This window comes from Neophocaena asiaeorientalis, unplaced genomic scaffold (genome assembly GCF_003031525.2).
Source record: "Neophocaena asiaeorientalis asiaeorientalis breed wild unplaced genomic scaffold, Neophocaena_asiaeorientalis_V1.1 scaffold179, whole genome shotgun sequence".
NCBI classification, from domain to species: Eukaryota; Metazoa; Chordata; class Mammalia; order Artiodactyla; family Phocoenidae; genus Neophocaena; species Neophocaena asiaeorientalis.
The window spans coordinates 462,548-476,602 of record NW_020172775.1 but is presented as its reverse complement, the minus strand read 5'-3'; the positions used below and the strand labels follow the sequence as shown (position 1 = coordinate 476,602).

The window sequence follows — 14,055 nt, the reverse complement described above, 5'->3', positions numbered from 1 at the left end:
GTCCCACAGGATGTGGCATCTCTGACTTTGGAGGACTCACAGCTCACCTGAGCTCCATCCGTGAAGGGCTTGGCCGGCTCTGCCAGGTCTCCAAACCGTTGGTCCTCGGGAGGGGCCTGGGCCAGGGCTGAGGGGAAAGAGCAGTGTTAGTGTCTGCAGGCCCACCCTGGGGACAGAGGGGTGAGGCACCCAGGCCCATTAATCAATCCGGAGGTCAACATGTCCTACTGGCCAGACACCCTGAGCCAGATGACACACCGCTTGCCCTCTGATTCACAGAGAACACCGTACCCTGGCTGACAGGCAGCCCCTTCCGATGCACGCACACGTACGTACCTCAAGAACACAGCCAAGGCCCCTGAAACCCAAGTCACTGAAACACCAAGGAAACAGCCATTAGAAGCTTCCTTCAGCTGCAGCTCGGTGGTCAGTAAAGGGCTGACTCAGCGGGCCTGAGCTGTCCAAACCCTCCACACTCCAAACGAAAGTCTGGCCCTTGACCTGCTCCTGGGAGGAGACCTCTAAGCGCCTGGAAGATTCTGCCTGATAAGAACATCTTTGTTTACCTAAGTTCTTGGGTCACACAGACAGTTCATGTTAACAATGTGACATGGTAGTAACCCTGGGCCACACTGTACAGGTCTGACCTCTGGCGGGAGTTCAGGCTGAGTAACTAAGGTCACTCATGTTCCATAACTCGGTGACTGACCCCCAGTAAAAATCCTGGACGTCACTGCAGGCAAGCCCCCCAGTGGCAGCATCCTGTGTGTGTCGTCGCACATCACTGCTGTGGGAATTAAGCACGACCCACACGACTCCCACAGGAAAGGACACCCGGAATCTCATGCCTGGTATCTCCCAGACTAGGCACCTTTTTCCACCGCTGACTTTAATCCGCATCCTTTCACTGTAATAAACTACAACCACGTATACAACAGCCTTGTTGAATTCTGTGCAAATCACTTGAGGCTAAGGGGGGTCTTTGGGACCCCCAAACACACAGCAACAGTGACAGCCAAGGAAGAGCTTGGGGCGTCATTCTGGTCTCCCTGATGGCATCAGAGCAGTCATCTCCAAAACCACCCAGAGAAAGCCAGGGGCAGGCCCTACCCTCTGCCACGTGGGGGCATCGAAGGAGCCAGCAACAGGCTGAGAGCAGGTAAGGGTACGGAGCAAAGGCAGGAGTCTTCGTGTAAACGTGAGACCATGCGGCTTCAGGGCTGAGTGGACATAACCATGCACGCCCCAGAGGATCCTCGAGAGCGCCAGGCCTGAGTCCGCTCAGTGCCAGCAGGCTGCTTTGCCGACGTCCACACTCTTACGATGCAAAATCTCTTTTAATAGTGCACGTCACCTAAGCATCCGTCCAGTGGGAAGCTGGGAACGGGCACAGTTCCCTAAGAACAGGCCCCTAAGACGACAAACGCTGCCCATGGCTCAGAGAGCAGCCCAGCACGACAGCCAGACACCCTGGGAGGACTGTGGACCCATGCGTACAAGGTGTCTCACCTGCCCCTCACGTTCATGCCTGGGTGAAAACCAGTCGTGCATTATCAAGGTTTTCTTTAGCAGCAGCTAGATCCAGTTTGCAGTTTTCCCAACATGTGCAGAACCAGCTGCATGCTGTCCCCCTGGGAGACCCCAGCACCATCCAGCAGCAGCCCCACCTCCTTTGAGTCTCTAACTGTCATAATTCCGACCTCTTCCCGGAGCGGACACAGTTCCCTGCAGTTCCTACCGCCATGACACCTTAGAGTTCTTTCTGTACTTTTTCACTCCTTCAATGCCTAGGTTACGCTCTCTACATTAAATCCCCTCTCTTAAAACAAGTGGTGTGTTAGCAGTTCCTCAAAAGGCCAGAGTTACCGTGTGATCCGGCAATTCCACTTCTAGGTATATAACCAAGAGAACAAAGTATACGTAAGTTCACGTCAGCATTAATCGCAACAGCCAAAAGGTACAAACAACCCAAATAACCGTAACAGATAAATGAATAAACAGAATGTGGTATAACCACACAACGGAATATGACTAGGCATAAAGATGAGGGAGGTACTACACCGTGGATGAACGCTGGAAACACTACACTCGATGAAAGAAGCCCATCGTAAAGAGCCACGTATGACTCCAGCAAATGTATGATACCATTTAGTAAAACGTCCAGAATAAGAAAGTGTACAGAGACACAAAGCAGGCTCCCGGCTGCCAAGGCACTAGGAAAGGGAAGAATGGGGAGTGGCTGCTGGCGGGCACGGAGTTTATTTGAAGGTGATGACATTAGACATGGGTGATGGTTGTACAAACCTGTGACTATACTAAAACCCACTAAGTGTACCATTTTTTGATTATGTGGGTTAGAGCCTAACAAAGCTGGGTTTTTGTTTGCTTGTTTAAGTGCTATGGTTTCCACCGCTCGATACAAGGGGCCAAGCAGGCAAAAGGAACTGCACAAATACACATGAGTAAATAAGTAAACACATGCCAGGGCGGACCGAGGCGGTAACCAACCATCTCTCCTCCCTGCTGCACGGCTGTCACCTCCTCACAGGTGCGGAAGCACACGTCCAAGGTGAAGACGTCACACAGCACGAACTGCAAAGCCACCCCTGGCCGGGCCGACCTCTGTGCCCACCTCCTCTTGCCTCCACCCCCTCTAGAGAAAGAAAGACACCCTACTTGTGATTGGAGGTCTCACTGTCCAACTCTCAAACCAGACTGAGCTCCAACAGGCCAAGGACCTTGCCTCTCTCCCTTCCCTGCTGGACCCACAGGGCCTGCCACGTGGCACGCACTCCGTGACTTTGTCAGGAAGGAGAAAAGGAAGAGAAAGAAGGCCAGTGCACCTGAGCAGGGGAAATGCTACGCCAAGCCCAGGCTCACACCTCTGGGAGGCTAAGAGTCTAGAAAAGTCTCCCAACATGTCACAGCTTCTGAGTCTTCTTCCCAGAGATGAGGACACAGGGCCTGGGCAGAGCGGGCAGGCACTCAGGACCCGGCGTCATGAGTTGTGTCCCCCTGCACTTTCCCTGCCCCCAAGCCCAGTCCCCCGTGGCTCACCAGTCTCCTGCAACATCTGAGCGAGGTCCTCCACGAGCGCCACGGCCTCCTCGCCACTCTCGGGGCACTGGGACTCCACCCAGACCCGGGTGTCGGGCGGCAGCACGCCCAGGAACTGCTCCAGCACCAGCAGCTCCAGCATCTGCTCCTTGGAGTGCACCTCGGGCCGCAGCCACTGGCGGCACAGCTCCCGGAGCCGGGCCAGCGCCTCGCGGGGCCCTGCTGCCTCCTCATAGCGGAAGCTCCGGAAGCACTGCCGGGGGTCCCTACCAAGCCCAGGCAACAGGGTTTGGGGCTGAGGCTTGAAGAACGGTTCAGGATCCCACAGGGCGGCCTCATCCTCCTCCATCTTGATGATCACGAGCTCTTCCTGACCGATGGGTGCTGGGTCGGCTGCCATGGCGAAACCTGGGGAAGCTGGCCTCTCTGCCTTCGCTCAGGCCACACACACCGTCTTCCTGGGACACACACCCACCCGATCAGGGCCACGGACCACCCACACCCCTCCACCGACTCACAGCCTGCAAGGTCACTTGCTGTGGCGGAAACTGTCCCCACACCTGGCCAGCTGACAACCTGGCAGGGGGACACCTCCAGCCTCGACCTCCCTATCTGTGCCCTCAAGAGGATGCCTCACACTGGGAATCTGGTTAGGACAGTGAGGGAGCGCTTCCTGCAGGGAAGCCTACAGGAGTTCAGGCCAGACTGGGCCAGTAGGAGGGCTGCTCCTGGGGATGGGGCGTGGACGTGTCCAGTGTCTCAGTGGTGGAGAGAACCCCATCAGCAGCCAAGCAGAGGTGCTGGCGGGAACTAGCAGAGACTCAGTGCCCAGGGAGGGTCCGTGCCCAGGGAAGCTCTGTGCAAGTGAAGGATGCAGTCTGTGGGGCACTAGAAAGAGTGATGTGGGGGACAGGCTGGAAGGCCAAGACGGTAGTGGGGACGGCTGCAGTGCAGCCGCACAGGGAGGGCAAGAGCTGGTTCCTACACTGGAAGGACTTCCTTTCCTCATGGCACAATCCTATGGGGCCTGAGAGGCTCGGCCCAACTCAACTAGTCAAGGTCAACAATGGACAGTGAGAGAGACGTCCACGCTACAGTGCTAAACAAGAAAGTAAGCTGTGGTCCTCAACTGACATGATCCCGCTAATGTTAAAATTTCAAAACAAAAAACAGGAGCTACTGCTACAAGTGTTCAGAAAAGGATCCTGAAAACCAGCAACGCCTCAGCTGGCAATTCTGGAGAAAGGAACTGGGGGAGGACATCTGCTTTTTCTTTTGTAATGTCTGCAGAGCACCTGAATTTTTCTGCCAACGGCCATTTGCTACCACTGTAACTTTAGAAAAGAACACAGATTGGGACTTCTTCCCTGATGGTCCAGTGGTTAAGAATCTGCCTTCCAATGCAAGGGGTGTGGGTTCAATGCCCCGTCCGGGAACTAAGAACCCACATGCCGCGGGACAATTAAGCCTGCGCGCCACAACTACTGAGCATGCGAGCCGCAACTAGAGAGAAGCCCGCGCGCAACGAGAAGCCCACGCGCCGCAATGAAGATCCCGCGTGCCGCAACTGAGACCCGACACAGCCAAAAAGAAAAATAAATAAATATTTAAGAAAAAAGAACACAGATCATTTTCAATGCCAATGCACGTCTTTAAAGCATTGGTCAGGGCTCCCCTGAACCAGGCCGCCCCATCCAACGGCCCCCAACCCCCGGCTCTCACCCCCAAGTACCCTGAGATGACAGCTAGAGTGGAGGACGGTCTACGTAGCGGAATCAGCAAATGCGAAGGCTGTGTGGCCTGGGCGAACTTGCACAGGCTTCGGCCAGGGAAGGATCTGGATTTAATCCCCCTGTGCGGGGAGCGTCCCCCCACCCCGCCCGCACTCTCACTTTATAGAGGGACGCACGCAGGTGCAGCAGGAGCAAAGAGGTGGTCTGAGCTGCAGAAATCCAGGAAGACTTTCCAGGGGAGGAGAGTTTAGGGGGAGCTGGGTGGAAAGGTGGACAGAAGCCCAGGAATGCCGCCGAGAAAGGGACTAGCGCGGGTGCACGTGCACGACCCCCGAGGCGTGGCGAGAGCCCAGCTCGGCCCAGAATCACTTCCGGTGCAGGCCCAGCCCCGCCGGACTCCATGTCCCAGCAGCGCACGCGCCGCCCTTCCCCGTGGACTCGCCGGAGTCCTCGGAAAGCAGCTGGTGTTCCCCCGCCCCCCTTCTCCTGCCGCCCTCTGGCCAGCTGCACACCCTACCCCGGGCTTTTCCGACGCCTCCACCGCGTCGCGCCCAGACTCACCGCCCCAGGAAGCCACGCGGACGGCGTCAAACAACACCGTGCTGGAACAAAGACCAACCACCCTGGGGCCCCAGGACCACGAGCTTCCGTCCGTCCCAAGGACTACTTCCGGTGCCTTGTGCCCACCCCGCCCCTTCCCTCCCTTCCCTAGCAACCACCCACCTCCCCACGACAGGCCAGCGCACGGAGGTGAAGGGGAGGTAACAGTACACTTCTGCAACTCTTTGGCGACGTGCGGCGCCCGGAAGTGGAACGTGCGCAAGCCCGGCCCTGTCCGCGAAGCCCTCTGGGAAATGTAGTCCTTGGCCCGCCACAGTAACAGCCCGGGTGACCTACAGACACTACATTTCCCAGAAGGCAGCGAGCACCAGCGCTCGGCGCCGCCGGGAAATGGAGTTCTTCAGGGGCCTGCAAGGGGACGCCAGTGGTGCGACTGGCGGTGTCCCGGGTTCCGAGGTAGAGTTCTGGAGCTAGATGGGCCCGTCCGCGCGTTGTCTCCGCCACGCCCTGCCCGCGCGACCTCAGATCCCCTCGCTATCCGTCCGCTCGACTGTGCCAGGTTGCCCCTCAGCTGCCTCTCTACTCCCGCCCGGCGGATGTGGCATTTCCTCCCACCTGGTCACCTGCCTCTTTCAGCTGCTGTGCCGCACTCCGCCTCCATCGAGGCTGCTCCTGCTTCCCCGTCCTCAAGGCTTCACCAGCCAAACCGTGCTGGGCCGCCTAAAACAGGCCCCTCTGTGATGCCTGGCATTTTGAAATGACCGGTTTCCAATAGCTGGGGCAGCACCTCCCCAAAAAGCCGTCCCTATCATGTCCTCTCCTCTGAGCCCAGCTAGGTTTAGGTCCCTCACAAGTCGCCCGACATAGCCGTCGTCACACAGAATATAACAGCCTTTGGACCGGCAGCTCCTGAAGCCAGTCTCTCCCACCCTGGTCTCCCCAACACCTAGCACATTACAAGTGCTTATAATTTATGCAGTTTATTCATCCAGTCAGTCACCAGGCTCCTAAGAAAAGTTCTTCTACTTCTCCTTGCCATCCCTTTTGCCGCTCTCCCCAAGAAAGCAAACAAGGGGCCTCATCTGACCTGTCTCCCAGGAAGGCTGGACCCTGGAACCCCTCCCTGGCCTCCGGCCCCTTTTACGTATTGACAGCAGGCCCAGCACTTCAAGTGTTAGCTGGGACAGAGGTAGAAGGAATCCTTTCTCCCAACTTTACTCTTGGCATGCGTGTGTGTGTGTCGCGCGCACACGTTCACGGACACATGCAGGTACCTGTGTCAAAAGGAGTCCAGGAGGCCAGGCAGCCCTGTCTCACCGCCTGTGGCTCACCTAGCTGGAGTACAAGAACTCCTTCCCTTGATGACTCTCTGGGTTTGGGTGGCCCATATGGTATGTCTACAGAGTCAAGTGGATACCCCAGTGTGCTTGCTGTTACAATCTAGGGGGACAGGAGAACAAGCCGGAATGACGGAGATAACAAGACCGTCCAAGGAGCCAATCCACTGGAATTGGAGCCATGTTTCTAACCTCGGGGAGAGGCTGGGCTGCAGCCAATGTGCTGGGAGCTGACCCTGAGGTAGCCACTGAGCCCTCAAAAATGGCTGAGATTTTCCAAAGAGCTCTGGATCTGGGAGACCATCAAAGTGTCAGAAGGCTCAGCCTCAGAGGTTGGAGGGAAGCCAAGACAACCACGGCACAGAAACCCAGGGAAGAAAATATCTCCAAACCAAGGAAAGCCACACACGCCCATAGGCTCAGGCACAGGGAAGGTACCAGAAACCTCAGACAACACAAACCGTGGAAGCCAGAAAGAGTGAGGATGGCACGGAAGGTGAGCAAGGAGAGCAGGAAACCCCCACCTAGAGTTGGCTACGAAGAGTAACAACGGTGCACGGACAGGTCAGGGTTGGCAAATAGGAGAGGCTTGTCTCAACCCTGGCCCCTCACCACGAGGAAGGCTACCCTGGTGGGCTGTGCTTGGCAACTGCTGTTCTACAGGCTGTGTCTCTGACACGGATGGGCACTCCTGGGTCCCGCAGCTCATCTGCCAATCAGAGAACACCACCCTCTTGTTCCCCAAGCCTGACACTCTGGGTGCCACTGTACAAAGATGGCAGTGCATGAGGTACGAGAACCATGGGTGAGAAGTGGCAGTGTCTACCCTCCAGAAACAAAACATCATCAGACAAAGCTCATCTGAGGTCAGGCCCAAGCCCTAAATCACACAGGACAGCCAAAGAGGTCTGTCCTTCAGGGTTTGTGCCCTTGGCCACTTGCCCACCCTCTGTGGGCCCCACCTGGGGTGAGTGCAGGCTTTCTGCCAACTCCTTTGTTGCCACCATCATGGGGCCCCTCGAGGCCCCGCAACTGCCCGAGCCTGTCGCCTCCTTTCCCGCTGCAGCTCTCGGAGGTGGGCGAGGGCACAGTGGACACCCCGGGACACCCGCAGGCTGCGTTCCCGGTTGGGATCGTTCTCTATGAGGACTCGCAGGCCAGCAGCAAAGTGCGACAGCGCCTGGGCCAGGTGCTCAGGGCGCAGTGCACCCACACTTACTTCCTCAGTCTCCACACCCACCATGGCCTCCATGAGATCTGACTCTGGTCTTCTGGAGGCCAAGCCTCTCCCCGCCTCACAGAGCAGCCCAGAGTCACTGACACCCCCAACCTCCACCTCCTGGGGGATGCTGCGGGGCGAGGGCTCCCCACGGGCCTGCAGCAGGTGCACAACACCGGCCTCAGCCACATCCCCGAGGCCTGCGTGGCTGGCTAGTGTCACAGTGCTGTGATGGAGCTGGGGGAGGGCGTTGGGCTCGGGGGCACCAGCGGGCACGCACTCAGGCCACAGCTTCCTCCAGGCACTGTTCATGGTGGCAGGCTGCAGCTCTGCCCAGGCCTTAGCAATGTTGTCTACAGCGGCCATGACAGTATAGCTGCGCCAGAACTCCCGCACGGAGGGCCGGTCTGTACCCGCCGTCTCCTGGACCAGCTGGCTGAGCGTGCGGCGCAGATAATGGGCCTTGAAGGCGGCAATGACACCCTGGTTCATGGGCTGGATCAGGGCTGACGTGTTCTTGGGCAGGAACTCAACACGCACGTGGGCCGAGAGGCCACCCAAGTGGACAGGGTGGCAGGGTGCGCTGTCCAGCAGCAGCAGGGCGCGGTGTGGGAGGCCATGGCTGGTACAGTAGCTTTCCACAGCTGGGCAGAAGCAGCCAGTAAACCACTCCTGGAAGATGCTAGGTGTCAACCAGTCATTGCGGTTGGAGCGCCAGACCACAGGCAGGCTGGCCTTGGAGCAGCCCCTGAGGGCACGCGGGTTCTCCGAGGGGTACACCAGCAGGGGCTTCAGCTTGAAGTCACCAGCCGCATTGCCACCAAGCAGCAGGGTCAGGTGGTCCTTAGAGGCCTTGGGCCCAGGCCCGGCTGTCCCCTCCAGTGCCAGAAGCATGCGCTCAGGCAGCCGCTTCCAGAACAGGCCCGTCTCGTCCACGTTGAAGACCTGCCGTGGTGAGTAGCGGCCCTCCTCCAGGATGGCATGCAGCACCACGGGGTAGCGTGCAGCAGCCTGGGCGTCGGCCACAGCCGGCTCATCCGTCAACAGCACGTTGTGGCGAACCTTGAAACGGGCAAACCAGCCATTGCTGGCCCCGAACGTCTCGGCCTGGGCGCCGCTGCCCTGCTCGCGCTGCAGCTGGGCAAAGAGCCGGCGCGCCTTGTCCTGGATAAGCAGCGTGCTGACAGGCAGGTTCTGCCGCTTCTGCTCCTCAATCCACAGGCTCAGGAGGCGTTCCATGCGGCCCATCAGCACACCCCGGCAGCGGGTCAGCTGGGTGGCGCTGACGGGCGTGGCTGCCTGGGAATTGGCCCGGATCTTATCCTTGTTCACGCGGATCGAGGCAACCGTGGAGGTGGCCAGTCCCAGGGCCCGGGCGATCTGCGTCAGCTTCTCACCCTCCTCAAACCTCCGAAGCACCTCCAACTTCACATGCAGGGTGATGGACTTCCGGTCCCGCTTGGCACTGTGGCGGAGGCCAATCCCAAGGGGCGCCTTCCCCAGCACCTGCGGGTGGGGGGTCGTCTTCATGCCGCTTCCCCGAGCCATGCACCTCAACAAGCTCTCTCCCCACTGCCCGTCCACGGTAGCTACTGCCGTGCCCACAATGGCCTCTGGGCCTCTCCTGCCACGCCCGCCTCTGCCTGAAGAGGAGAACACATGGGCATTAACGTGTGAGTACATGAGAGTCTGGACCACTGCCTGGCCTTCCCATGCTCTGACCTAAGGCCCCCAGCCCTGCGGAGCACTGCCTCAGAGGCAGGCCCAGTCCCTTCTCTCCCTAACGCTAAAGACACTGCATACACACTTCCGAGCATACTCTGCGTGTAGAGGAGCATTTCATTTAGTTTTAGTCTATGAGGCCAAAAAAAGTGCTGTGGGGAGACTTTGTCCTTCCCCCAGAAAACCTCTTGCAACCACAAGGAGATGCAAGGAGTCTAGAAATCCTGACCCATCTCTCGGACACTGACGAGCAGAAGCATCTCCATGCTATTCAGAGACATGGAACATCAGCGCGGGAGACTGAATAATGGCTCCTAACCACACCCACACCCACATCCCAATCCTAGGAACCTATGAGTAAGTTTACCTCTCAGGGCAAAAGGGACACTGCAGGTGTGATTAAGTTAATAATCTTGAGAGGCGGAGATTATCCTGGATTATCCCAGTGGGCCCTAAACGTAATCAGAGGGATACTTGTAAGAGGACACAGAAGATTTCACTCAGTCAGAAGGCAATGTGACCACTGAAGCCTAGAGCTTCCAGAAGGAACCAGCCCTGCCAATACCTTGATTCTAGCCCAGGAGCCCCATTTCAGATTTCGGACCTCCAAGACTCTAAGATAATAAATTTGTGTTGTTTTAAACCACTAAGTTGGGACTTCCCTGGTGGCGCAGTGGTTGAGAATCCGCCTGCCAACGCAGGGGACACTGGTTCAAGCCCTGTTCCGGGAAGATCCCATATGCCGCGGAGCAACTAAGCACGTGCGCCACAACTACTGAGCCTGCGCTCTAGAGCCCGCGAGCCACAACTACTGAGCCCGCGCGCCTAGAGCCCGTGCTACAAGAGAAGCCACCGTAATGAGAAGCCCGCACACCGAAACGAAGGGTAGCCCCCGCTTGCCACGACAAGAGAAAGCCCGCACGCAGCAACGAAGACCCAACGCAGCCAAAAATAAACTAATTAATTAATTAATTTAAAAATAAATAAACCACTAAAGTCTGTAGTAATATGGTAAAGCAATCACAGGAAACTAACACAGAAGGTAACCTCCTTCATTCTTGCCACCACCGCGGAGTACCTGGGGATAGAGGAGGAAGGTGGTTCTCCACACAGCAGTCAGAATGATTCTCTAAGAACCAAGTCGGGGGGAATTCCTTGGCCATCCAGCGGTTAGGACTCCGGGCTTCCACTGTAGGGGGCACAGGTTCAATCCCTGGTCAGGGAACTAAGGTCCCAGCAAGCCGCACGGCGCGGCAAAGAAAAAAAAGCAAACAAACAAAACAGTGGCTCCTCTGCTCAGAGCCCTCTCAGGCCTCCCACCTCTCTGAGTCAAAGCCACAATCATCACCAGCTTTGTCAAGGGCCTCCTTTGTCCTTTGCGTACTCCTGACCACATCCTCAGGGCACACTAAGGGCACTCCCGAACCAGGGGCCTTAGCTACTGTGGCTCTTTGGCCCACTGGGGGCCCTTCCCTGTAATCTGCATGGCTTATTCCCTCTTCTGCAGGTCTCTGCTCAAATGTAACCTAATCAGAGAGGCCCTCCCCACCTATATTTTATTATGCATCCATCACACGTTGCCTGAGGGCAGGAGCTGTACCTACTGAGCACTCTGTTGGGTCTCCAGGCCCAGGAAGAGAGCCTGGCACTTTGGAGGCATCCAACAGTCACTTGCTGACTGAATTATTTAATGAAGTATAGTGATGGAGGCAGGCTTCCCGCTTTGTCCCTTTTGCATTTCAAACCATGTGAAAGTAGCACCTGATCAAAACAGTAAAAGTTTTTTTTTGAAGGAATGCGTGTGAAAAACAAGGACAGTACCTGACAGGTCTTTGTGTTTTGGGAGTGTCTATGGCACCGAGGAAGAGTACCTTCAGGGACCCATGGGCTGCACCTGGCTTAAAGGGGAGGTGGGCATGGGGAAGGCTTCCTGCCTGGAAGGAGGCCCCAAATTCCGAACCACTCACGCGCCCATCCCTCCGTCTCCACATGCCTGCCTTCGCCTGCTCACCCACAATTTTTTTTTAAATAAATTTATTTATTTATTTATGGCAGCATTGGGTCTTCGTAACTGTGCACGGGCTTTCTCTAGTTGCAGCCAGTGGGGGCTACTCTTCGTTGAGGTGCGCGGGCTTCTCACTGCGGTGGCTTCTCTTTGTTGACGAGCATGGGCTCGAGGCGCGTGGGCTTCAGTAGTTGTGGCACGCGGGCTCAGTAGTTGTGGCACACGGGCTTAGCTGCTCCGCGGCATGTGGGATCTTCCCCGACCAGGGCTCGATTCCCAACCACTACACCACCAGGTAAGTCCCTCACCCACAATTTTTAATTAAATTCATTCATTTTCACCCTCCCGCTCTAGAAAGTCCCCAAGCCCGCCCACGGGGAAGGCTCGAGACTACATTTCCCAGAAGGCCGCGGGGCCGCCGGAGGCCCCGATTGGCCCCCTCGCGCGCGTCCGTTCCCTTCCCCCCACGGGAACCAAGGGTATAGGCGCCTCGGCCCCTTCCCCCCGGAGCCCGGGCCCCCGCGCGCCCGACCGCTCTCACCTCCGGACCGCGACGTGGGCCGGCTTCCTCAAGTGGGCCGACTGAGCTGCGGCCCCTCCCCATCTGCGGCTTCAGGTGCCGCTTCCCGGCGGCGGCCGAAACCAGCCTCCATCTTGTCGGCGGAGGCGGAGGTTGCCGGGCGACGGCCGGGATTGGAGGAGGCAGCGTGGGCCCCGCCCCCGATGGCGCGCTAGGTGCTGCGTCCAGTCGCCCAGGGCCTACCGGGAAACGTAGTTCGGCGACGAGGCCGCCGAGCACAGAGTCCAGGCGGGGGCGCCCAAGGCCGGATTTCTCGCCTATTAATTTCTCTCTCCTGTCTTTCCTACCATCTACTTTCGGTCTCTTTCTTTTCTTTCTTTTTTTTTTCTTCTTTCATAAAGTTTTTAATAACCTATAATTTTCTTACATGTACACTAGTAACCTTAAAAAGACAAATATTTACTACCAAATGTTAACTACTGTACAGTTTACAAAAACATATAATTTTAAGAATTTGGAATAATAAAGGGAAGGTACCTACTTCAAATGGATTAAATAAGAAAATTCCACTTTTTAAGAAATTTAACCAGGAAATGGGAACTTTCCAATTTCTCTAAAGGAACACCAAAATATTTTACTGAAGTCAGAGAACTTACTATTTTTGTTCAAGACTTCATCTACATAGTTTTAAATAAACCCTAAAAAATATTTTCCAGTATATGTAAGGCCTCTACACAGAGCGCACGACTAGGGAAAAAAGGACTCCGTCAGAATGAGAAGCCATGAAGAACAGAGATATGTCTTGTTCACCTTTACATCTCCAGTTCCTACCATAGTGCCTGGCTCAAGGTGAAAATGCTTAAGCAATGGTTGCCACTTTACATTGAACCAGGCAGATACATCTTTGGTCCAGTTTTCATTCCATATTAAGCATGACCTGAGCTGCAGTCCCGGTTCTTGGCCCTTGACCTTAAATTGAGTAAGGTAAGCCAATATACAAACACTTTCTACATCAGCCTTCTGACAGGATCCTCAGAAATGAATTATCACAGGTTGTGAATCTTCTCTTACGTGGTCTAATTCTTATTTCTTGAATAATATCAGTGTGCAAAAGTAATGCATTTTCGGGACTTCCCTGGTGGCACAGTGGATAAGACTCCATGCTCCCATTGCAGGTGGCCTGTGTTCGATTCCTGGTCAGGCAACTAGATCCCACATGCATGCTGCAACTAAGAGCTCGCATGCCACAACTAAGGAGCCTGCCTGCCGCAACTAAGACCTGGTGAGACCAAATAAATAATTTTTTTTTTAAAGTAATGCATTTTCAGTGCAGTACAAGTATATTCGTACGAGTAAGAATTGAGTAAAGGCCTTACTTTTCCATGTTTTAAATAACAAGATACATAGCATCTTATATTATGATGTAATTAGCAATTTTTAGACACTGAACATAATACACTGTATTACAATGCGATGTGGTAGGCTTCCATTTTAGGAACAAAAATCAATTTCACACGAAAAAAGAGTTATTTTAAATTCGCATAAAATACATTCAGAATAAGTCTAAAATTTTAGCATTAAGTAATGTAAAACAAGCACAGAGGAGCTTTCTTTATTATTATTACTTTTATTTTGGCTATGGCAGGTCTTAGTTTTGGCATAGGTGATCTAGTTCCCTGGGATAGAACCTGGACTCCCTGCACTGGGAGCACAGAGTCTTAACCACTGTACTACCAGGGAAGTCCTTCCATATGGGTCTGATTTTTTATGAGCTTTGGATTTTTCTTCATTTGGACCTGATGAATAACCCTGGGCATTTTTTTCTTTCTGTGTTTCCGATTCAGTTCCTTTATCACTATTTTTTTTCTTTAAACTTTACTTTTAGCTTTTGCATTTCTGTA

General features: G+C 55.2%; 3 protein-coding genes across 9 annotated transcripts in view; all 3 read right to left on the bottom strand.

The window, feature by feature from the left end:
• Positions 1 to 5,549, bottom strand: part of LOC112396907 (tigger transposable element-derived protein 1-like) — an 11,694-nt gene extending 6,145 nt beyond the window's left edge. For 3 of the 7 annotated variants that reach the window (XM_024740875.1, XM_024740871.1, XM_024740874.1), the window contains exons 1-3: positions 5,352 to 5,436; positions 3,058 to 3,515; positions 48 to 127 (exon numbers count right to left, since the gene is read on the bottom strand). In XM_024740875.1, coding sequence (XP_024596643.1) covers positions 48 to 127; positions 3,058 to 3,457 — 480 coding nt within the window. In that variant the 5' untranslated portion in view covers positions 3,458 to 3,515; positions 5,352 to 5,436. The other 4 variants (XM_024740872.1, XM_024740873.1, XM_024740877.1 and 1 more) reach the window with 4 other exon arrangements.
• A 782-nt stretch (positions 5,550 to 6,331) lies between these two features.
• On the bottom strand, positions 6,332 to 12,470 carry LOC112396908 (tigger transposable element-derived protein 1-like). Its single transcript, XM_024740878.1, has 2 exons — positions 12,176 to 12,470; positions 6,332 to 9,550 (listed from the first exon to the last, which is right to left on the bottom strand). The coding sequence occupies exon 2, from the start codon at positions 9,453 to 9,455 to the stop codon at positions 7,695 to 7,697; it is 1,761 nt and encodes a 586-aa protein (XP_024596646.1). The 5' UTR covers positions 9,456 to 9,550; positions 12,176 to 12,470; the 3' UTR covers positions 6,332 to 7,694.
• Positions 12,247 to 14,055, bottom strand: part of LOC112396941 (WW domain-binding protein 4-like) — a 5,907-nt gene continuing 4,098 nt past the window's right edge. Inside the window, 1 exon segment of the mRNA XM_024740918.1 lies at positions 12,247 to 12,393. Within this exon segment, the coding sequence (XP_024596686.1) occupies positions 12,247 to 12,393 (147 nt within the window).

Bases quoted from the DNA above. Each gene is read 5' to 3' on its own strand.
- LOC112396908 (XM_024740878.1), bottom strand. From the start codon at position 9,455: ATGGCTCGGGGAAGCGGCATGAAGACGACCCCCCACCCGCAGGTGCTG.